At 55.6% G+C, this 24,075-nt stretch overlaps 2 protein-coding genes across 2 annotated transcripts in view; both read right to left on the bottom strand.

The window, feature by feature from the left end:
* Nucleotides 1-20,860, bottom strand: part of LOC100599464 (mucin-4) — a 39,058-nt gene extending 18,198 nt beyond the window's left edge. Inside the window, 19 exon segments of the mRNA XM_030808623.1 lie at nucleotides 3,167-3,394; nucleotides 3,748-3,849; nucleotides 4,353-4,520; nucleotides 5,044-5,134; nucleotides 5,622-5,830; nucleotides 6,180-6,284; nucleotides 6,287-6,298; nucleotides 7,019-7,144; nucleotides 7,292-7,471; nucleotides 8,689-8,777; nucleotides 11,040-11,170; nucleotides 12,257-12,412; nucleotides 13,445-13,609; nucleotides 14,468-14,601; nucleotides 16,912-17,067; nucleotides 17,403-17,627; nucleotides 17,673-17,816; nucleotides 18,051-18,290; nucleotides 20,821-20,860. Coding sequence (XP_030664483.1) covers nucleotides 3,167-3,394; nucleotides 3,748-3,849; nucleotides 4,353-4,520; nucleotides 5,044-5,134; nucleotides 5,622-5,830; nucleotides 6,180-6,284; nucleotides 6,287-6,298; nucleotides 7,019-7,144; nucleotides 7,292-7,471; nucleotides 8,689-8,777; nucleotides 11,040-11,170; nucleotides 12,257-12,412; nucleotides 13,445-13,609; nucleotides 14,468-14,601; nucleotides 16,912-17,067; nucleotides 17,403-17,627; nucleotides 17,673-17,816; nucleotides 18,051-18,290; nucleotides 20,821-20,860 — 2,701 coding nt within the window.
* A 937-nt stretch (nucleotides 20,861-21,797) lies between these two features.
* LOC115833794 (SUMO-interacting motif-containing protein 1-like) lies at nucleotides 21,798-23,280 on the bottom strand. Its single transcript, XM_030808622.1, has 2 exons — nucleotides 23,266-23,280; nucleotides 21,798-23,153 (listed from the first exon to the last, which is right to left on the bottom strand). The coding sequence occupies exons 1-2, from the start codon at nucleotides 23,278-23,280 to the stop codon at nucleotides 21,798-21,800; spliced, it is 1,371 nt and encodes a 456-aa protein (XP_030664482.1).
* Nucleotides 23,281-24,075: the final 795 nt, after the last annotated feature.

Genomic DNA, 24,075 nt, shown 5'->3' with positions numbered 1-24,075 from the left:
ATGAGGGGGGGCTGGGAAGGGGTCCAGCACTAGGATGGAGTGGAGGGAGCTGGGAAGGGGTCCAGCACTAGGATGGAGTGGAGGGAGCTGGGAAGGGGTCCAGCACTAGGATGGAGTGGAGGGAGCTGGGAAGGGGTCCAGCACTAGGATGGAGTGGAGGGAGCTGGGAAGGGGTCCAGCACTAGGATGGAGTGGAGGGAGCTGGGAAGGGGTCCAGCACTAGGATGGAGTGGAGGGAGCTGGGAAGGGGTCCAGCACTAGGATGGAGTGGAGGGAGCTGGGAAGGGGTCCAGCACTAGGATGGAGTGGAGGGAGCTGGGAAGGGGTCCAGCACTAGGATGGAGTGGAGGGAGCTGGGAAGGGGTCCAGCACTAGGATGGAGTGGAGGGAGCTGGGAAGGGGTCCAGCACTAGGATGGAGTGGAGGGAGCTGGGAAGGGGTCCAGCACTAGGATGGAGTGGAGGGAGCTGGGAAGGGGTCCAGCACTAGGATGGAGTGGAGGGGCTGGGAAGGGGTCCAGCACTAGGATGGAGTGGAGGGGCTGGGAAGGGGTCCAGCACTAGGATGGAGTGGAGGGAGCTGGGAAGGGGTCCAGCACTAGGATGGAGTGGAGGGAGCTGGGAAGGGGTCCAGCACTAGGATGGAGGGAGGGAGCTGGGAAGGGGTCCAGCACTAGGATGGAGTGGAGGGAGCTGGGAAGGGGTCCAGCACTAGGATGGAGTGGAGGGAGCTGGGAAGGGGTCCAGCACTAGGATGGAGTGGAGGGAGCTGGGAAGGGGTCCAGCACTAGGATGGAGTGGAGGGAGCTGGGAAGGGGTCCAGCACTAGGATGGAGTGGAGGGAGCTGGGAAGGGGTCCAGCACTAGGATGGAGTGGGGAGCTGGGAAGGGGTCCAGCACTAGGATGGAGTGGAGGGAGCTGGGAAGGGGTCCAGCACTAGGATGGAGTGGAGGGAGCTGGGAAGGGGTCCAGCACTAGGATGGAGTGGAGGGAGCTGGGAAGGGGTCCAGCACTAGGAGTGGAGGGGCTGGGAAGGGGTCCAGCACTAGGATGGATGGAGGGAGCTGGGAAGGGGTCCAGCACTAGGATGGAGTGGAGGGAGCTGGGAAGGGGTCCAGCACTAGGATGGAGTGGAGGGAGCTGGGAAGGGGTCCAGCACTAGGATGGAGTGGAGGGGCTGGGAAGGGGTCCAGCACTAGGATGGAGTGGAGGGAGCTGGGAAGGGGTCCAGCACTAGGATGGAGTGGAGGGAGCTGGGAAGGGGTCCAGCACTAGGAGGGGAGGGAGCTGGGAAGGGGTCCAGCACTAGGAAAGGAGGGAGGGGCTGGGAAGGGGTCCAGCACTAGGATGGAGTGGAGGGAGCTGGGAAGGGGTCCAGCACTAGGATGGAGTGGAGGGAGCTGGGAAGGGGTCCAGCACTAGGATGGTGGAGGGAGCTGGGAAGGGGTCCAGCACTAGGATGGAGTGGAGGGAGCTGGGAAGGGGTCCAGCACTAGGAAAGAGGGAGGGAGCTGGGAAGGGTCCAGCACTAGGATGGAGTGGAGGGAGCTGGGAAGGGGTCCAGCACTAGGATGGAGTGGAGGGAGCTGGGAAGGGGTCCAGCACTAGGATGGAGTGGAGGGAGCTGGGAAGGGGTCCAGCACTAGGATGGAGTGGAGGGAGCTGGGAAGGGGTCCAGCACTAGGATGGAGTGGAGGGAGCTGGGAAGGGGTCCAGCACTAGGATGGAGTGGAGGGAGCTGGGAAGGGGTCCAGCACTAGGATGGAGTGGAGGGAGCTGGGAAGGGGTCCAGCACTAGGATGGAGTGGAGGGGCTGGCAAGTGGTCCAGCACTAGGATGGAGTGGAGGGAGCTGGGAAGGGGTCCAGCACTTAGGCAGGAGTGGAGGGCGCCTGGGAAAGGGGTCCAGCACTAGGATGGAGTGGCGGAGGTTGGGAAGGGGTCCAGCACTAGGATGGAGTGGAGGGAGCTGGAAGGGGTCCAGCACTAGGATGGAGTGGAGGGAGCTGGGAAGGGGTCCAGCACTAGGATGGAGTGGAGGGGAGCTGGGAAGGGTCCAGCACTAGGATGGAGTGGAGGAGCTGGGAAGGGGTCCAGCACTAGATGGAGTGGAGGGAGCTGGGAAGGGGTCCAGCACTAGGATGGAGTGGAGGGAGCTGGGAAGGGGTCCAGCACTAGGATGGAGTGGAGGGAGCTGGGAAGGGGTCCAGCACTAGGATGGGAGTGAGGGGAGCTGGGAAGGGAGGCAGCACTAGGAAAGAGGGGAGGGAGCTGGGAAGGGGTCCAGCACTATGGATGGAGTGGGAGGGGAGCTGGAGGGGAGGGGCTGGGAGGGGTCCAGCATAGGATGGAGTGCAGGGAGCTGGGAAGGGGTCCAGCACTAGGAAAGAGGGAGGGAGCTGGAAGGGGTCCAGCACTAGGATGGAGTGGAGGGAGCTGGGAAGGGGTCCAGCACTAGGATGGAGTGCAGGGAGCTGGGAAGGGGTCCAGCACTAGGAGAGGGGAGGGAGTGGGAAGGGGTCCAGCACTAGGATGGAGTGGAGGGAGCTGGGAAGGGGTCCAGCACTAGGATGGAGTGGAGGGAGCTGGGAAGGGGTCCAGCACTAGGATGGAGTGCAGGGAGCTGGGAAGGGTCCAGCACTAGGATGGAGTGGAGGGAGCTGGGAAGGGGTCCAGCACTAGGATGGAGTGGAGGGAGCTGGGAAGGGGTCCAGCACTAGGATGGAGTGGAGGGAGCTGGGAAGGGGTCCAGCACTAGGATGGAGTGGAGGGCTGGGAAGGGTCCAGCACTAGGATGGAGTGGAGGGGCTGGGAAGGGGTCCAGCACTAGGATGGAGTGGAGGGAGCTGGGAAGGGGTCCAGCACTAGATGGAGTGGAGGGAGCTGGGAAGGGGTCCAGCACTAGATGGAGGGGGGGGGGGGGACTAGGATGGAGGGGAAGGGGTCCAGCACTAGGAGAAGAACTCTGAGAAGCTGAACCAGGCCAAAGGCCACTGCAAGGATGAGACAGCCAGGGAAGTCACTGAAGGGTTTGAGTAGAGGAATAACAGGAGTGGAAGAATCTGCTCAGTGAATGCAGATATACAGGGTAAAGCAGAGTCAGGCAAGGGCAGCTCCTCATCTGCTCCCAACTCTGAAAAGCCCTCCCGGGGCCTCGGGCCACTTACTGAGGGTGGCATTCACCTGCTCGTAGGTTTTACTGACTGCCCTCGTGTGAAGTCCGATGCTTGCGTTGCGCAGGGCCAGAGTGTCATAGATGCATGAGCTGTCTCCGTCACAGATCAAAGCTTCAGCCCAGGAGCTGTTTTTTTGCAGTTGTGAGTAGAAAACAGGGGTGAAGTTGGAAGGCAGCTGGTCATTCCTATTGCCAAGGAGGCCTGTGCCGTTGATCTGCCCTGTAACACACAGAGCACGATGTTACCAGGCGTGGCACTCAGCCTTATTCCACCTGTGTCCGCCTCTACCCCTCACTTTATATGGCTTGGGGTGGGGCGGTGGGAGTGCAGGGCCAGAGCGGTTTCCAGCTTCTGAGCCTGCTGCAGTGAGAGAGGACACTCCACGTCCTCCATTCTCTCCTCCAGGTAGAGAGAGGCAGGTGGGCTGGTGGGGGGGGACAGCCCTGGGGGGGCACAGATTCGTCAGACCTTAGGGAGGATGGAGGTCTGCTTCCTACAGGGCCGAGGGGACGACATAAACATACCGGCTCCCCTCACCTGCCCCTCTGCCCCAGGACCCTGCCCAGACTCACAGGTCATTCCATAGTGGAAAAGCATCTCCTCAGGGCTCCCTGGGGGAATGGTGGAGCCATTGGGCATCCTAAAGTCGTCCTCCGGATTGTTATTCCAGAGCCCTGAAGGACAGAGTGGGAGGTTGGCCACCCTGGGCACACGGCTGTCCCCTTCCTGGGGAGCATCCGGAGGACGCAGTGGGGAGAGGCCAGGGCCTGGCAGCCTCTGCTCCTGCACCTGCTGTCAGGCCTCCAGGGGAGCCGGGAGGACGGGCCCTCACACCCTGCCCGTCTGCCTTCGGGAGGGGCGGGAGGAAACGCAGGCAGCGATGGAGGAGGGTGGGAGGATGTGGGAGGCAAGAGGAAAGGGAGAAAGGATGGCTGTGCCCCCCCGCCTCCCCGGAGCCCATCCCTGATGCTCCCTTAGAGCGGGAGGAGGACAGGAAGGGAGCCTCGGGGGAGGCTGGAGAAGCCCCTCGGCTCCCGGCCCGCTCTGTGCCCCGAGGGTTCTGCTCCAAGGAGGCGGAGAAAGGGAGGCCGAGCAGGGCTGCCCGGGCCGCGGGCGTGGGGGTCCGAGCTCCGGCTGGCTCCGAATAGCCCCAGAGGCAGGTCCGAGCCGCCCTCACCCAGGAGCCCCTCCGTGCGGTTCTGGTACTCGGGCGGGAGGCTGGCGGAGGCGTGGAGGATGTTGGAGAGCGCGGTCACCGAGACGGTGGCCCAGCCGTCGAAGCTGGCCGAGACCACAGAGCCGTTGTGGCTCAGGAAGACTCCGGTGGCGTTGAACGTCTCCTGGCCTGGAGCATCGGGAGGCAGCGGAGAGGAAGCCAGGTCGGCACCGCGGCCCCCACCAAATCCGGGCCCTGCCCGGCCGGCACCACCCCTCGCCCACCCCCACTCCCCTCCCTCCACTCCCCACCCCCCTCCCCTCACCTCCCCACCCCCGCTTCCCTCACCTCCCACCCCACCCCCCACCCCCTTCCCTCCCCTCCCTCCCCACCCCCTTCCCCCACCTCCCACCCCCCACCCCGCCCCCAGGGCTGAAGCGGGAGGGATCTGCACTGGAGGCGGAGAAGAGGCCGGCGAGCTGCAGGCCCCGCTGCGGGGGGTGAAGAGGCTGCGCGCTCTTGGCCCTGCACCGCCACGCACCGGGCCCTGCACCGCCACGCAGTCGGCCCTGCACTGCCACGCACCGGGCCCTGCACCACAACGCACCCGGCCCGGCACCGCGACGCGCTCGGCCCTGCACCTCAACGCGGCTTCCCGCCCACCTCACTGCTCCCGGTGCGGGGAGGGGGCGGCCGGCGCTCCTCAGCCTACCTCTGCCGTCTTCATGGCCAGGCTTAAATGTCACAGTCTGGTGATCCAGCAGGACATGGATTGCGTCGTGAGGCTCAAGGAGCCATTGGACCTGGAAGGAGATGGGAGGGGACCTGAGCCCCACTCGCAGGTGGAGCCGACGCCCAGGAAAGCGGCTGGGAGAGCCCCCGGGGCTGGAAGCTGCGCCCTGGGCCGGGAGGAGGGCGCTGGAGGCCGCGGCCCGAGGTGATGCCAGCCGCCGTCTACCCTGTGCTCAGCAGGGTCAGGCATAGTTTTCGGATTATCCCCTTTAGCTCTTACAACAGCCCATGAGGCAGGTAATGTTATCCCCATTCTTACTAGGAGAAAACCAAGTTCAGTAGTTTCTTCGAAGCCAAACAGCTGGGAAACCGTGGGGCCAGAGCCCTAATCCACCATCCCCAGGATTGACTCCGGGACAGCTGCGTGGATAGGATGTGTCCTCCCTCCCTCCTGCCCAGCTTCCCCTTCTTCGCTCTCTTCCTTCTCCCCGGCCTCAGTATGTGGCGGAAGGTCCCTGTGGGTGGAATGCAGGGAGGTCCCTGGCGCCCCTCACTCACCGTGACGGGGCCCAGGCTGCTGGAGCGGTACTGAGCCGCAAAGGCGATGAAGTTGGTGGCCTGGGCTGAGCCAGTCTGGGCGGTGCGGCCCTGCAGCAGGAAGGAGGAGTTCCCGTCCTGGGCCCCCACCAGCAGGAAGTCCCCCAGCCCATTGAAGGTGTAATTGACACCATCCAAGGTGGTAATGTGGGGGTCCCCGAACATCCAGGCTGGAAGGAAAAAAGAGATGCCGCCTCAGCATGACAAATCATGCGTAGGGCTGAGATTCCTCACTGCAGTCAGGTGCGGCACTTGTCCAGGCGGACTCAGCTGGGGATGTTCAGGGAGCACAGAATCCTCCCCTCAAGGCTTCTTGCATTTCATGCCCCGCTACTCTCACTCCTTCCCCAACTCAGGTACAAAGCCCCTCCACTGACCGTCCGCCCGTCACTGGCGTCATCTCCATCTTCCCTTGTGGCCACGGCTCTGCCCCTACTCCTTATCCAGACACCACCTCCTGGAAGCCCAGAAGCTCCCCCTCCCCAGAGGCTCTTCCTGGGCCTGGGCCCTGTCACTCACCAGGCCGTGGGGGCCTGTATGTAGCACAGCCCACGCGGGGCCGCTTCTGCTGGTACAGGGCACAGAGGTAGGGCTTGTCATTCCAGCGGCAGCACCAGCTCTGCGCTCCAGTTCCTGGGCTGCGGAGAAGAGCAGTGAGCTGGGGAGGCTGAGGACCTGGAGAACCCATCTGGAGAGCTTGGCAGGGCAGGGCGGTGTTGGTGGCAAGAGCATGGCTTTGGAATCCAACGTGGCCCTTCTCGTGACCTTGGGCAGTGGACAGGGTGCTGTCTCTTTTGCAGGCATTGGGGCCACTGTGCAGCAGGGCGCATGGTAGGAGCTAAGCAAATTCATCTTGAGGGTGGAGAGCCAAGTACTGCTGCTCTCAACGGGCTAGGAGTGGGGAGGGCATGGCTGACAGTCTGGGAACTGTGGAAACTGCCGTGGGACAGGGGAGAGAAGGGGAGGACACGGACCACGTGACCCCACACCCCTGCGCTCTCCAGCTCCCTTGGAGGGTCTCTGTGGGAGCTGACTCTCAGTCTTCCCCCAAACATCCTGCTCATCTGGGTCTACAGGGACGGGGTCAGCCTAAGCGCTCTCCTCCTGCCTGGAGAGATGGCCCCAGTCTGGCCTGGGGATGCGGAGCCAGGTATAGAGATGGGGAAAGAGGCACTCAGCTCATACATCTCCGAATGTCTGCTGGTGGGGATGTTGGAAGCTTCCTAATGTTACCAGATCAGGAAGTGGAGGCCCAGAGAGGGGAAGGGTCTGGGAAGGAATGAGGACAAGAGGCTTCATGCTGAGGGTCCTCTGCTTGGCTGGGAAGGTGGGGTTGAGATCTCCACGCACTCACGCACCCAACTGCCAAGGACGCTGCACGTGCCAGCCTTCACGAAACTCTCCCCAGGGCCCGTAGCTGCAGCACACGCCTCCTCGCCAGGATGTGAAGCTGCACAGCTGCCTGCTGCCGAGGCCCCGGCGTCCTGAAACAAGTCCAGTCCCACTCAGGCCCAGGCCGGGGCTGCCAGGAGCGGGGCGGGAACAAGCAGGGGCTGTTTCTGGGGAGAGGCTGAGGGCATGAGCAGAGAGGGGGGGGGGTGGGCTTGGGGGGGGCGGGAAGGAGGTGTCACCTATGCTGACGGGTTGGAATCGTAAGTCCCATCGTCCCTGCTGCCAGGAACAAGGGCAGGAGACCTGGTTCCAGCCCCAGCTGGGCCACCGAGGCTGGCTCTTCAGCCACTGCAGGCACTCGAGACAGTAGTTGGGCCTTTCTTCCAGGTGTAGCCTGTAGAACTGCAGCCCTCGGAGGCCTGAGGTCAGGGATGGGAGGGGGGAAGGGCTTATCCAGGGCTGGGGCTGCAGGCCCTGTCCTAGCTTTAGGGTCAACCAAAACTCACAAATGCACCCCCTTATGCCGCTTCTCACCTCTTTGGACCCAAGTCAGATGGGCAATAATTCCTCGCCCAAAGCCCCTCGCTTGACTTAGCGTCTGCTTCTGATGACCAAACGTGGTTGCCACAGAACAAATAGAACTGGATTTACACTTCACAGTTCACGTGGCTGGTTTCTAAGGCTAAAATGTCCTTCGTCCTATCACATTTTGGAAACTATTATTTCTTTCCCATTGGGGCCTCTGGCCTGAGTCATGGAGAAGGCACCATCGTTTGCCTCTTGACGCTTGTCTTTCTACCCACGTGAAAGCTCTTTGAGAGAAAACACAGTTGGTCTTTTTCCTTTGAAAATGTTTCTGGCCATTAGCAGTGTCCAGCACACGGCAGGTGCCCAATAATTGATGACAATGAATGTGAGACCTCCGGGCCTCTTCCTGGTAGATTCTCTCTTTCTGAGACGGAGTCTCACTCTGTCACCCAGGCTGGAGTGCAGTGGCGTGATCTCGGCTCGCTGCAACCTCCACCTCCCAGGTTCAAACAATTCTCCTGCCTCAGCCTCTTGAGTAGCTGGAATTACAGGTGTGCGCCACAACGCCCAGCTAATTTTTGTATTTTTACTAGAGACAGAATTTCACCATGCTGGCCAGGCTGGTCTCGAACTCCTGACCTCAAGTGATCTGCCCACCTCAGCCTCCCAAAGTGCTGGGATTACAGGTGTGAGCCACGGCGCCCAGCCAGTAGATTTTCTTAAAGGATCTCACCTGGGTTCTCATTCCTGCTCTGGACAGGACACTTGGAGTATTGTCTGAACTGCCCATTCAAATCCCACCTCCCACAAGACCCCGTCCTCACTTCAGGATCTGGGCCCCCCGAGAGCCCTCTTGGGTTGGTTCATCTGAGGCAGGAGATGTTAGCCCCCTCTGAGACTGTGCTGTGTCCAGGGGTGCAGGAGGTGCCAGCTGCTCCCTGGGCGGTGCCACATCCCACCTAGACCTGTAGGAGGTTGGACTGTGGGGGAGGCCCTTCAGGATGGCAGTGATGTTAGTGAGGTGCCCTCTAGGACTGCGATGGTGTATGGGCTGGAGGACACACGAGGGCTTGAGACCAGCTCAGGTGTGATAAGGTGGCACTTTTACCTGAGTTGGAATTCAGGAATCTATCAGGGCGATACTTCTCCCACGCTGGCTGGGACATCAGTGGGCTGTTTTCGAAATAGCCATCTCCACTGCAGGAAAGGAGAGACGCTCAGGCCCCTGCCGTGCACAGGCTCTTGCCTCGTAGTTGCAAGGTGTTCGTTCATCCCGCTAGCCGGTCAGCAGCTGGTCAACCAGCTAGGCAGGCAGTGGGTCAGTGGGTCAGCCAGCCCCCATCGTTGAGCCCCAGCACTGAGCAGGAGAGGGGACAAGACAGATGGGCAGAGGGAGGAAGCTCTAACCGATTCCACATCTGATCGCTAGCTGCAAGAAACTGGCAGGTCTGCTTGGTCATGAGACAGGGGCGTGAAAACAACAGAGTTCAGGCCTCATTTCTGTTTGTTTCCCTTCAACAAGCAGAGGGTTTGGAGCAGGACAGACTCTAGGGACAGTGTATTATGATGGTTAAGAGCCAGTTTCTGGAGTTAGGCAGTGATGGATTCAACTGCTGATCCCCACACTTTCTAGCTTGGTGACCATGGACAAGTTACTGACCCTCTCTGATTCTTAGTTTTCACATCTGTATAAAAGGGATTACAGTAGCACCTACCTCGCTGTATTGTGAGGATTAAATGCAGTACCATCTGCAAATCCCTCAGAACTCAGTGAGGCCTTGATACAACAGATGCTGCCACTGCTGCCACCACCACCACCACCACCACCATCACCACCACCATCACCAACATCACCACCATCGCCACCACCATCACCATCACCACCATTGCCAACATCACCACCATCGCCACCACCATCACCACCAACACTACCACCACCATCGCCGCCATCACCACCACCACCACCATCCCACCACCATCACCACCACCATCACCACCACCACCACCATCACCACCACCACCACCATCACCACCACCACCACCACCACATCACCACCACCACCACCATCACCACCACCACCACCATCCCACCATCACCACCACCACCACCACCACCATCACCACCATCACCACCACCACCACCACCACCACCACCACCACCACCATCCCACCATCACCACCACCACCACCACCACCATCACCACCATCACCACCACCACCACCACCATCGCCACCATCACCACCATTGCCACCACCATCGCCACCACCAACACTACCATCGCTGCCACCACCACCGCCATCACCATCGCCACCTCCACCACCACCATCGCCACCGCCACTGCCGCCATCACCGCCACCAACACCAACACCACCATCGCCGCCATCACCACCATCACCACCACCACTATCGCCATCACCGTCCGCAGGTATGGGGTCCGAGCAGAGCTCGGGAAGGAGGAAAGCCTGGAGCGGCCGCCTGCAGCCCCACCCTGGATGCCTGCTGCAGAGTGGGAACTCTTGGGCTTTTCCTCCTCCCTGACACAAGCAGGATGATGCACCCCTGCGTGACACCTTCCTCGGGTGTACTTGGACCGTGTGAAATTCCTAGGCAGTTGGGTAATTCCCCTTTCTCCTTCATAGCACACCAAGAAACTAGTGAAAGCAGTGAAATCAAAGGGGTAACCTGAACACACTCAATGTAAGAGAAGACCATTTGCAGCAATTATCAAGAACAAAAGACATGTGGCCTTCGTATTGATTGCCACACCCCAGCATATGGGAACAGAGATGGCGCACTGCTGCGTCGGAGACAGCCTCCCACACACAGGAATCCACATTTCAACCACCCACAGCCCCGTGCCTCCTCTCTCCCTTTACCACCGGCTCCATATAAGCTTTTGGGTGCCCCCTGGATAAGTGGGTAATTCTCAGGAAGTCAGGAAGGCAGATTCTAGCCTCAGATGTCTGGGTTCAAATCTCCATGTTGCCACTTCCCAGCTCTGGGACTTTAGGCAAATTGCTAGTCTATTTGTATCTCAGTTTCCTGATCTGTAGAATGGGGATGGTAAGTAGTATCTGCCTCATGGAGTGGCTGTGATCATGACATGCAATAAGGTACATAAAGTGTTAGTGTAATCAGTCTTGGCTGTTATTATCACGATATTTGAGAAGGTAAGAGAGGCCAGCTAATGTCAGTGGAAATCAGGGAAGCCAAAGCTCTGGGCATTATTACAAGACACGGGGACTGGGATGGGAAGGGGCATGGCGGACAAATGGGTGATCTTGTCATGGGAAGCAGCCAGATGCCTGGCCCCAGTGGGAGCTGGAGTCAGCGTGAGTCAGAAGCACCAGCCAGGAGGGTTCACGCCTTGCCCCAGGATGGGAGTGTGTGTGCAGCGAAACCTGACTCTACACCCCTCCCTGCCATCTACTCAGTGCTGACAGCCCCTCCCATCCTACCTGGAGAAGCCCATGAGCACCAGGTTGCCTGAGCGCTGGGCCACGTCCCACTGCATTCCACCGCTCTGGTAGAGAAACAGGGCATAGGACCTGCTCCCATCCGTGGAGAGGATGGCTTGGTAGGTGTTGCTCTGGGGGTGGGTGGAAGCAAACACAGGGATGCCTGTGAGAGATCCGGGGTCTCCTCTCTTATGTCCCCCCACCCATCCCACAGCCCTGCTTGGACATGTACAGCACCTGTTCCTAGTCTGCCCACAGCAAAGGCATGGGCCCAAAATGCTGGCAAGTTTTGGGTCAGTGAGGGCAGCTTTCACCCTGGGTGTGAACTTACCACACTTACCCTGGGTGTGAACTTTTCACCCTGGGTGTGAATCCACCACGGTGGATTTGCCTTTTGGTGACTTTCTTCCAGGAGGGGAGATAAAGGGTTCTGGGTTACAATTCAGTTACATCAGTGTTTGTAAGAGAACGCTACCAGAACCTGAGATTAGCCAAGATACCAGAGAGCTAGAGAGGAGGCTCATTAGCTCCCTGGCGGATAGTTAAGGACATTGCCCAAATTGTCTCCTCCACCTGAACAGCATGGATGACACTGGGGTTCACTGAAGGCGCACACGTTGTCCACAGTAGGTGACCAGTGAGCTTTCGTCGAGTGAATGAAGAAATGAGTGACTTTAGACCAGGCGTAAGGAAGAACTTGGTGACTACAAGAGCGGGGTCCTCGGAGGGAGGACAGAGGAGACAGTGTGGTGTGCCCCGTGCCCATTGGATGAGCCTGTGCTTAAGAGCCAGAGGCTGGAGTCAGAAGAAGCTCCACTGCAGGCCTGGCTTTGCCATTTGCCAGCAGCGTGACTTTGAACAAGTTACTTAACCTCTCTAACCATTGTCTTCCTCATCTGTAAAATGGGGATCATAATACCAGATTGAGCCACATGAAATTGCGAATAGCCAGACATTTTTGACTTACAAAAATTCCACTTGCTATGTTTCAGCCTAATAATACCCAGTTTGCTGGGCTGCAGTGAGGTCAAGTAGGCAAAGGGCCGAGGCAGGCCGGGCCCACGGTGAGTGCTCAGCCAACAGTGGTGGCAGTGGCTTGCTGTAATTAGCAATCTTTCCTAGAGCCAGAGAGGATGTTGGAAGAGTAGCCCCTGCCTAGGATTCTAGGATGTCTGACTCCCAGATGGCTCCCAGGAGCTGCCCACGGGTCTACTCACCCCGAGGGTCCACTGGGCAGGATAGGCGTGAGCATTGACCCACGTGACCTTTAGGGTCCACCTGGCCTTGTAGCCCCTGTTGTTTGTGATCTTTCTAATCCAAGACTCGGCCTCCTGGACTAGCAGGCTGTGTTCACCATAGAGCGTCTCGTATTCCTAGGAAAGGAGGGCAGATGAGAACAAGCCAACGAGGGTCCCACTCCTACACATGGACCCCCACTTTCTGCCTGGGGACCCTGCCCACTTTAGCCCACCCACATGGCCTGCCCTCCCCTGTCCCAGGCCTGCATTTTTGCCATGACCTCTTCTGAGGTGAAGTGCAATTCAAACTTGGGCTGCAGGAAGGCCTGCAGTGTGCAGAATGCAGGGTCGTGGCCCAGACGTCCAAGACCTCTGGACTTGAACTCAAGCGTCTCTTAGCTCAAACTGGCCCAGAGAGCAGAGCCACTCGGGCCCACTTTTACCTCCCCATGCCTAATCTGCAGCTCCTTGAGAACAGGCATCAGTCTCTCCCTCTTGGAGCCTCCACACTGCCCTGTCCGTGGCAGGGGCACGGTCCACACTTCCTGCAGTAGCTTTCATCACATGCTTCCTCTGATTGGAGTTATTCACCCAGTCCAGGAGCACAGGACGGGCCCTCTTGACTCACTCTTGTTAGGATAGACCCCCTACAGCCTGATTTTACAATCAAAGGCTGAATTGTCAGCCCCCATCCCCATCACCTGCAGGTCTTCTTGTGGTCGTGGTTGGGTTGGGGTATTCCTGGTCAGTCTCGTGGCTGGGTTGGGGTATTCCTGGTCAGTCTCGTGGCTGGGCTGGGGTATTCCTGGTCAGTCTCGTGGCTGGGCTGGGGTATTCCTGGTCAGTCTCGTGGCTGGGCTGGGGTATTCCTGGTCAGTCTCGTGGCTGGGTTGGGGTATTCCTGGTCAGTCTCGTGGCTGGGTTGGGGTTTCCTGGTCAGTCTCGTGGCTGGGTTGGGGTATTCCTGGTCAGTTTCGTGGTTGGGTTGGGATATTCCTGAGTCAGCTTAATGTCCCTTGCCTGGTTCCTCCCACACCCATATTCAAGCCTCAGTCCACTGCTGCAGGGGCTGTCACAGCAGCAACTCTGGCAATGCCTTCCACACAGCTCTTTGTCTCCCCTGCCAGCTACTGGGGGATCCTGACTGCCAGGCTTTGAAAGGCTCACCTGATAAAATGTGGTCCCCCGACCAGTGGAGAAGTCAGCATCGTCCCAGAACGGAGCCACCAGGGCCACAGGGTCCCAGCCTGTGAAGCCTGTTCGCAGTGGGTTGGGGTAGGAGAAAATCTGGTAGTCTGACTCTGGGAAGATGATCTGGCCATTGTCTGTGAACTGAGCACACGGGTTTTGTGGTCAGCATTCAGGGAGGGAAGTGGGGAGGAAAGTCCCAGCCTTGGTCCAGCTCCTCAGAAGCGTGAGGGTAGAGCTTTAGAGATGCTAACCCCTGGAAGTCACCTCCTGTGTCCTGGCTTGGGGAGAGCCCTTTCCATATAATCTCACAGAGTGCTCCCCCCTCAGGCCATCCCTTGCGTCGGGTGGTAGGCTTGGTCCTGTTTCACTGCAGATCCCTGGCTGTGGACCAGCCCCTCACAGGCACACCCCTCTTGGCCAGTGCCCTGGGCCCCATCCTGAAGTTTGTGACACATTAGGTGGGGCTCAGGGGGTGGAGCCCTCCCTCCATCACTCAGGGAGTGGAGCCCTCCCTCCATTGTTCAGGGGTGTAGACACCCCCTCTCCATCACTTAGGGGGTGGAAACCTCTCTCCATCGCTCAGCAGGTGTAGACACCCTCTCCATCGCTGAGTCGCCCTCTCATGGTGTGTTCCGACTCAGCCTCCTCCCTGAGGGCCACAGGAGCCAGGACTGTCCTTCCAACTCCGCTCCAGGAGACAGGGACCAGCGGGCCAGAGACTAATCCCAGAAGGTGGAAATGGCAGTCCGGTTTCCCAAGTGTAGCTTTTTACTCCTGAGAAGGCCCCGCAGAAGCAGCGGTGGGCCCAGCAGGTGGGCAGCCCTCGCCTGGCACCCGGTGTTCCTCGGGCAGAGGCCTGACATTAAGGAGGCTGTGGGGGTGGACGAGGGGCCCAGCCAAGGCTGCTTCCACTCCCGCTTCCTCTGGGTTCCATCTCCAAGCTGGAGAGAGAAGTGGGCCCAGGGAGCTCAGGCCACATAGGCCGCAGCCCGGACTCACGTAGAGGGAATCACGGAGAGAGGAGCCGAGGGGGAAGCCAGTCGCTGGCTTGAAGAGCGGGGAGGTGAAGTCCACAGTCCTCCTGACGAACTCCAGGTCCCCGGTGCCTGCCCCGTAGGGGAAGAGGGAAACTCCTGGGCCAGGACAGAGAAGAGCAGGAAGTCCAAGTGGGCCTGGGCCTGCTTTAGGGCTGAAAGGGATCCCAGAGCGCTCCCCGCACCTGTCCCCTGTTCCCCGAGGGCCCCAGAGGCAGCCATCGAGGGTTCTTGTTGCTCCCTCTCCACCCACACTGAATGCATGTGGTCATTTTACTCCCTAAACTGCGGCTCTCATCCTTCCCCAGCTTGGAGAAAAACAGGTCCTGCTGTCAGAATACCAGCAAACGATTCTCAATCTCTTAGTACCCCAATCCTTTTCAGGGTTAAAAGACAAAAGTCCATGCCGGGCGCAGTGGCTCACGCCTGTAATCCCAGCACTTTGGGAGGCTGAGGCAGGAGGATCATGAGGTCAGGAGTTCGAGACCAGCCTGACCAACACGGAGAAGCCCTGTCTCTACTTAAAATACAAAAATTAGCCGGGCGTGGTGGCGGCCTTCGCCTGTAATCCCAGCTACTCCGGAGGCTGAGGCAGGAGAATCGCTTGAACCCAGGAGGCGGAGGTTCCAGTGAGCTAAGATCGTGCCATTGCACTCCAGCCTGGGCAACAAGAACGGAAACTCCGTCTCAAAAAAAAAAAAAAAAAAAAGAAGACAAAAGTGCAGCGCAATGAAGATGAGCAACTGCAAAGCCCTTTTCAGGGAATGAGACTTGTTTCCTAACTGGACTTTCTCCAGATAAACTTGAGGACTCCTCGAATTTAACCTATAACTCCCTAGAGGTCCTCGGGCTCCAGTTTGAGAAACCTTGTCCCAAATATTCCTCCCAGCTGCCGACTCCTTGGCACCCTCCCCTGGTCCTGCTTGGAATCCTGCAGGCTCTCCTGGCCTCCTCACTGCCTGCAAATCTCACCACTCCAGGCACCACTTGTTAAATGCCATTTGTACAATGCAACACTGAGTCCTCCCAGGCTCCCCTTACCTACAGGGTGCCCCGCATGCCGGCCGCACTTTTTGCTACCCTTCATTTCGAGCCACCCCAAATGCTTCAGGGATCTGCTCCCCATGCAGCACCGAGACGATTTTCTGCAGCCATACTTACCACACTCGTACCTTCCACGGCCATAACTTCCACACCCGTACCTTCCACACCCATACCTTCCACGGCCATACCTTCCACACCCATACCTTCCACGGCCATACCTTCCACACCCATACCTTCCACGGCCATACCTTCCACACCCATACCTTCCACGGCCATACCTTCCACACCCATACCTTCCACGGCCATACCTTCCACACCCATACCTTCCACGGCCATACCTTCCACACCCATACCTTCCACGGCCATACCTTCCACACCCATACCTTCCACACCCATACCTTCCACGGCCATACCTTCCACATCCATACCTTCCACGGCCATACCTTCCACCCATACCTTCCACACCCATACCTTCCACGGCCATACCTTCCACACCCATACCTTCCACCCATACCTTCCACACCCATACCTTCCACGGCCATACCTTCCACACCCATACCTTCCACACCATACCTTCCACACCCATACCTTCCACGGCTGTACCTTCCACAGCCATACCTTCCACACCCATACCTTCCACGGCCGTACCTTCCACACCCATACCTTCCACTACCCCATACCTTCCACACCCATACCTTCCACACCCATACCTTCCACGGCCATACCTTCCACACCCATACCTTCCATACCCATACCTTCCACGGCCATAACTTCCACACCCATACCTTCCACACCCATACCTTCCACACCCATACCTTCCACACCCGTACCCTCCACACCCATACCTTCCACGGCCATACCTTCCACATCCATACCTTCCACACCCATACCTTCCATGGTCGAACCTTCCACACCCGTACCCTCCACAGATGTACCTTCCACACCCATACCTTCCACGGCCATACCTTCCACAGCCATACCTTCCACGGCCATACCTTCAACACCTTGTTCCAGCTGTTCCTGCCCTCCTCCCTGCTTGGGGTGCTCCTCCATCCCCGTCTCTGCATTCCTCAGGGCCTTCCATTGTGTGCACTTAGACCCTGGGATAAGCCCTCTAACCGCCTCTATGAGACAGTCCATCTGTCTCTTGCTGAATGGCACCGAGGTCATTTCTCTGTCTCCAGCTCCTGGCCCAGTGCCATGCACAAAGCCAGCCCTCAGCAGCGACTCCGATGTTGTGTTCCTGTGCTTGGTAAGGCCCTCCCGACCCGAGAGAGCAGAGACTGTGGGAAGCAGGCTGAGCGGGAGCCTTCAGTTACGTCGCCCCTCAAAAGGCACAGGCCTCGCCTGTATGGCCTGACTCACCTTTCTCAGGCGGGATGGGGATGGGGGCGGCTGTGGAGCGGGTGTGCGTGGCAGTGCTGGGAGCGGCGGAAATGATGGTCTGGGAGGTTGTGGGGGGTGGGGATGTGGCTGTGCGTCCCCCACCGTCTGTCTTCAGTGACGGTGTTGTCATCCCGGGACAGGTGAAAAGAGAAGGCAGGGGTGGTTCTTACAGTAAGAGAACAGCAGAGTCGAAGAGATTCAAAGAAATCAGGAGGTGGAAGAGAGAGCTGGAAACTCCTTGTCTATCCGCTGGTCATATCCAGACTACTTTCGACATCAGTGGTTTTCGATTGGGGCACACAGGAGAGTGAGCCTGTCACCCACCACACCCATCGCCTCCTCCCCTGTGGGACCTGACTCAGCCACACCAGGTAATGCGAATGCACCAGTGTTCTCAGGTACTCCTGAGGCTGAATTCCACCAAGGGGCCCACTGGGAGAGATGAAGACGAGGCAGATGGCAGTTACCTGATGTTTCCTTCTTCAGAGGGGAGCCCGAGGATGCTGTAGATGCTGAGGAAGTGCTTCTGACAGGAAGAGAGGTGCTGTGACCTGTGGATGCTGAGGAAGTGCTGGTGACAGGAAGAGGGGTGGTGTCACCTGTGGATGCTGAGGAAGTGCTGGTGACAGGAAGAGGGGTGGCGTGACCTGTGGATGCTGAGGAAGCGCTGGTGACAGGAAGAGAGGTGGTGTGACCTGTGGATGCTGAGGAAGCGCTGGACAGGAAGAGAATGGTGTGACCTGTGGATGCTGAGGAAGTGCTGGTGACAGGAAGAGGGGTGGTGTGACCTGTGGATGCTGAGGAAGTGTCAGTGACAGAAAGAGGGGTGGTATGACCTGTGGATGCTGAGGTAGTGTCAGTGACAGGAAGAGGGGTGGTGTGACCTGTGGATGCTGCGGACGTGTCAGTGACACGAAGAGAAGTGGTGTGACCTGTGGATGCTGAGGAAGTGTCAGTGACAGGAAGAGGGGTGGGTGACCTGTGGATGCTGAGAGTGTCAGTGACAGGAAGAGGGTGGTGTGACCTGTGGATGCTGAAGACGTGTCAGTGACAGGAAGAGGGTGGTGTGACCTGTGGATGCTGAGGACGTGTCAGTGACAGGAAGAGGGTGGTGTGACCTGTGGATGCTGAGGAAGTGTCAGTGACAGGAAGAGGGGTGGTGTGACCTGTGGATGCTGAGGAAGCGCTGGTGACAGGAAGAGGGGTGGGGTTACCTGTGGATGCTGAGGAAGTGTGAGTGACAGGAAGAGGGGGGGTGTGACCTGTGGATGCTGAGGAAGCGTCACTGACAGGAAGAGGGGTGGTGTGACCTGTGGATGCCGAGGAAGTGCTGGTGACAGGAAGAGGGGTGGTGTGACCTGGGGATGGTGACACAGGTGTCAGTGACAGGAAGAGAGGCCAAGGCAGGCGGCTGGGAGGCGGAGGCTGCCGCGAGCCAAGACCACACCACCGCACTCCAGCCCGGGCCACACAGAGCACCGAGTGAGCGAGACTCCGCCCGCAGTCCCAGCACTTCGGGAGGCCGAGGCGGGCAGAGCACTCGGGGTCAGGAGCCAGAGAGCAGCGTGGCCAATATGGCGAAACTGCGCCTGCAGCCAAAGGAGGAAAAGCAGGCTGGCGAGCGCTGGCAGTCCCAGGCAGTCCGCGGTGCGGGGCAGCAGCGAGCCGAGTAGATTACATGCAGCCTGGGCCACAGAGGGAGAAGGAAGAAAGAAAAGAAAGAAAGAAAAGAAAGAAAGAGAGAAAGAGAGAGAGAAAGAGAGAGAAAGAAAGAGAGAAAGAAAGAAAAAGAAAGAAAGAAAGAAAGAAAGAAAGAAAGGAAGGAAGGAAGGAAGGAAGGAAGGAAGGAAGGAAGGAAGGAAACTTTTAATGACATGGGAAAAAGCTTATATAAAGTTAAAAAATCAGAATTCAAAATTGTACATATAACATGATTTCATCTATGTTAAAATATAGCACAGACAGAAAAATACAAAAGGGTCAAGAGGTAGCCTAGGTTGATTTTGGGGTGAGGGTAACTAGAGACTTAGGGATAGCTGTGATACTATATCAGATACTGAAATAGATAAGAAAGAAGTTTTAAATTCATTTTGTTGTTAGGAGAAGAATTCCATCTTTTTTTTGTGAGAACAGTAAATATTAAGTTGCTTCTTCCGCCAAAAAATATGCATACAAAGACTGCAAGAGAATATGTGAAAAGTGATTTTCTATTATGTGGGTGGTAGAATTAGGGGTGATTTTTTCTCTATGTGCTCTTCTATATTTTTCAATTTTTCCATAATACACACTTATTACTTTTATGATTAGAATTAAACAATTTTAAAGTTTGATATGAGGGTTTAATAACCATTAATTTGGAGCTTTTTTTTTTTTTTTTTTTTTTTGAGATTAAGTCTGGCTCTGTCACCCAGGCTGGAGTACAATGGCATGATCATGGCTCACTGCAACCTCTGCCTCCCAGGCTCAAGCCATCCTCCCACCTCAGCCTCCCAAGTAGCTGGGACTATAGGCGTGTGCCACCACGCTTGGCTAACTTTTTTTGTATTTTTAGTAGAGACGGGGTTTCACCATGTTGCCCAGGCGGGTCTCGAACTTGTGAACTCAAGTGATCAAGCCTGTCTTGGCTTCCCAAAGTGCTGGGATTACAGGTGTGAGCCATCATGTCTGGCCTTAAACAATTAATTTTTTTTTTCTTTTTTTGAGATGGAGTCTTGCTCTGTTGCCCAGGCTGGAGTGCAGTGGTGCGATCCTGGCTCACTGCAAGTTCCGCCTCCCGGGTTCATGCCATTCTCCTGCCTCAGCCTCCAGAGTAGCTGGGATACAGGTGTGTGCCACCATATTCAGCTAATCTTTGAATTTTTTATAAAGGGGGTTTCACCATGTTGCCCAGGCTGGTCTCAAACTCCTGGGCTCAAGCAATCCACCTACCACGGCCTCCCAAAATGCTGGGGTTACAGGCGTGAGCCACCACGCCCAGCACTGAACACTTAATTGATCCTCAACTAGTTCTTACAATAATCTTAGGAAATACATACTATTATTATTCCTATTTTATAAATAAAGAAACTGAGATTTGGAGGGTAAGCTTTTGTCATACAACAAATGGCAGAAGCTGGTTTCAAACACACGTGGCATAAACTTCAGAGCCATCCTCTCAACCCCTACTCGCCATAAACAACAAAAATAGTAAGTGTATATGTTAAAAATCCCAATTATTAAAATACGTAAAACGCCTATGTAGAAAAAGGCAACTGGGAGGGAAATACATCAAATTATTCACAATAATAAATGCCGTCTGGGCTGGGCGTGGTGGCTTGCACCTGTAATCCCAGAACTTTGGGAGGCCGAGGTGGGCGGATCACTTGAGGTCAGGAGTTCAAGACAAGCCTGGACAACATGGTGAAACCCTGTCTCTACTAAAAGTACAAAAAGTTAGCCAGAAGCGGTGGCGGGCGCCTGTAATCCCAGCTACGTGGGAGGCTGTGGCAGGAGAATCGCTTGAACCTGGGAGGCGGAGGTTGCAGTGAGTGAGCTGAGATCGTACCACTGTACTCCAGCCTAGGTGACAGGGTGAGACTCTGTCTCAAAAAAAAAAGAATGAGCTAGTGGTCAGGCAGAGGCATAAAGGAGAAGACATAAAACATATTAGAAGATGTAATAATTTTAAAAAAGAGAAAAAAATCATTCTTTAAGGTCAAATCGGTGTGAATCCTTGGCTCCTGCCTACCTGGATCACTGCTTGAATGAGGAGAGCATACCTTTTGACACTGAACTGTTTCAAGCTGGTTTTCTTAATATGGGGGATGGGATGTACATAACTAAAAAACACTTCATACTGTGGAACTTAGCCACAGTTATTTTCCCTGACACATCTAGTTTACTTCTCACAAATCAATGATGACCAATGGAAAGTAGCATTCCCACTCATGTCTTAAAATTGAATTTCCTCCTCCAAAGTCAGCAAGTAATAATTTTGGAGGCCCTTAAGTGATAGAGTATTATTATCTCTGTGATATGGAAGCTGTAATAAGGGCACCACGAAGGGAAAAGCATAGGAGTTGAAGATAAAATTTTATTTACTTTTTTGAGACAGAGTCTTGCTCTGTGGCCAAGGCTGGAGTGCAGTGGTGCAGTCTCAGCTCACTGCAACCTCCGCCTCCCAGATTCAGGTGATTCTCCTGCCTCAGCCTCCTGAGTAGCTGGGATTACAGGTGTATGCCACCACATCCAGCTAGAAGATAAGAATTTACATAAGGCCTACGATGAGGCTGACACCCTGACACTTTCATGTATGACCCTGTGAGGTATGTTATTACTTCCATTTTACAGATAGGAAAGCTAAGGCTCAAAAAGGTAAAGTGCCCTGCTGGGCGCAGTGGCTCACGCCTGTAATCCCAGCACTTTGGGAGGCTGAGGCGGGTGGATCACGAGATCAGGAGATCGAGACCATCCTGGCTAACACGATGAAACCCCATCTCTACTAAAAATACAAAAAATTAGCTGGGCGTGGCAGCATGCGCCTGTAGTCCCAGCTACTAGGGAGGCTGAGGTAGGAGAAACTCTTGAACCTGGGAGGCGGAGGTTGCAGTGAGCCAAGATTGTGCCACTGCACTCTAACCTGGGAGACAGAGCAAGACTCGGTCTCAAAAAAAAAAAAAAAAAAAAAAAAAGTAAAGTGACAGTTTTCAAGTGTGGGGCTAAAATTTGAACCCGGATCTGGGCCTCTACACTGAATGAGTCTTCACAAGCGGAGGAAAGGTAAGAAATTTCGTTTATGCTTGACCTGTCCTCTCATGCATGGACTCCAGTCACACTGACCTTCTCCTAGGCCTAGGGAAAGGACACCTAATCCCTGAGGGAAGATGTTAGCTCACCTCTCTTGTGTCTTTATCCGGTATTAGTGTCTGAAAGAAGAGGTGATGAACCGGAGGTCGTAAGAAGTACTTCAGTCTATGCAGGCATGGTCTGTTGTACAACCCACCTTGTGGTGTTTGTGCTTGCACATGGGCAGACCCGGGTTTGGCAGGCTCTGACAGTGATATTTCTTTTCTGGCTGGGGTTTCCATGACAGAGAGCCAAGGAACTTTCTCTAAGGGAGTTTCAGACTGTGGGCTGGGAGGGCAGCTTGGAGAGGACAGAGCTGAGATATCCATAGGCATGTCACGGTTCTGTACATCATTCTGGGTAAAGTCAGGCCTGTCTCCTGGTAAGTGAGGGATGTCTCTAGGTGAGTGTGTCACGTCCCCTGATGAGTGTGGCATGTCTCCAGGTGAACGTAACACATCTCCCGGTAAGTGTGGAATGTCCCCTGGTGACTGTGGCACATCTCCTGGAGACCCTAGCATGTCTCCTGGTGACTGTGGCACATCTGGTGATGGTGGCATGGTTCCTGGTGACTGTGGCATGTCTTGCAGGTATGCCACATCTTGTAGATGTAATATGTTTTGAGGTGGGCCTGGTACATCTTGAGGTAGGCCCAGAGAGTCTTGAGGTGGGCTTGGTGAGTGTTGAGGATACCATAACGAGTCTTGAGGTGGGCTTGGGATATTCTGCCGAGGGCATGGCACTTCTTGCGGTGGGTGAGTTAGAGCTGGTAGTTGGCACTGCATGGTTTGTGATGGGCATGACAAGGCTCGTGGTGGGCATGAGGAGGCTCGCGGTGGACAAGGTGAGGCTCTCAGTGGGCACGGCAAGGCTTGTGGTGGGCGAGACACATCTTGCTGTGGGCACGGCAAGGGTACTTTTTGATTGCTGCTGCTGCTGCTGCTGCTACTACTATTATTGCTTGTTGGGGAGAGGGAGCTAACATCTGAAGACAGCTGTAGGCTTGCCAAGAAGCTGAGGTTACCTGTGAATGTGGCTGAGCTACAATTAGGCTCTGTTGGATAAACAGAGTCTCCACTGATGGATGTAGCGGGCGGGGGACCTACAAAGGTGTTTTCTTCCACTAGGTCCAAATCTACAGGATCACTGTTAATGATTCTCCGTGCTGTAGGCTGAGAGCTTCTGCCCACCTGCCCTTCCATCACCGCTTTGCCAGAGAGGCTGGCCCATGTCTGAAGACTGGTTGGCTTCTTCTGGGAAGGAGTGACAGGTTCTAAAGTTAAGTCAAGAGTGGCAATAGGTCTATCTTCTCCCTCAGCTCTTGCCAGATCAATCACACACAGTCCACTGCGATCTTTTGTCCTTGGTCTGGTCTCTCTAGTTAAGTCAATGAAGTCCTGTTGAAGGATTGTGTGAAGAGAAGAGGTCAATATGGGAGTATTAGCTTTATCTGAGACGACTTAAGTCTTAGCTTTTAAGGATAAGCATTACTTTATCATTTCACCTCACTGATAAGTTACACATCTTGTATAACATAAGCAATAGTATTGCCAAAGCTGTCAATTTCTATACCTTCTTAAATTCTCCAAATGCCACATGCACATGACTAAGATCACAGTGGGATTTTTTTTTTCTGGTCCAAGGAGGACAGGGGAGTAGTAGGAGATATTCCAACCTTAAGTCACAAAGTCAAAAGCAACCTTTGTTTGGAAGGTCAAATATACAGGATAACCTACAACAAAAGCTAAATAAGAAGTGAAGCAAATGTAAGAGAATCTATGTGCTAAGAACATGCTGAGTATTTTCACATATCTTTAATTTTCACAATGACCTGATAAGGTAGGCATTATCAATCCATCATACAGATGGGGAAACTAGAGTTCAGAGGGGTTAGGTTATCTACCTTAAGATTATACAGCTAAGTAGCAGAGACAGACATTCAAACACAGATCTGTCTCCTTCTTTCCCTGTGAGGGCCTAGGAATGTACAACTTGATTCAATATGTAATCAGCCTAGAAACAGATATGAAAGTAATATAACAAGGGTAATAAAACCAATAGTGTAAGTCTGAGCCCTAAGTAAGTAAATTAGTGAAAACTTCTGATCTCCACTTCCATTCCTTGGCAAATTGATCAGGCTATTCACAAAGCCTAATGATACAGTACAGAGGTATTGTAATCAACCTCTGTACCATGAGCCTGGAAAAATATTGCTCTACCTTCCAGGTGTCTTCTCACTTACTTGGATACTATTGCCACTGAGGCTAGCAATACTATTGCTGCTATCACAGCTACCATGCTATTTCTCTTAATGGATGG

Source organism: Nomascus leucogenys, unplaced genomic scaffold (genome assembly GCF_006542625.1).
Source record: "Nomascus leucogenys isolate Asia unplaced genomic scaffold, Asia_NLE_v1 000625F_164532_qpd_obj, whole genome shotgun sequence".
NCBI classification, from domain to species: domain Eukaryota; kingdom Metazoa; phylum Chordata; class Mammalia; order Primates; family Hylobatidae; genus Nomascus; species Nomascus leucogenys.
This window is presented reverse-complemented; position numbering and strand designations above follow the sequence as displayed.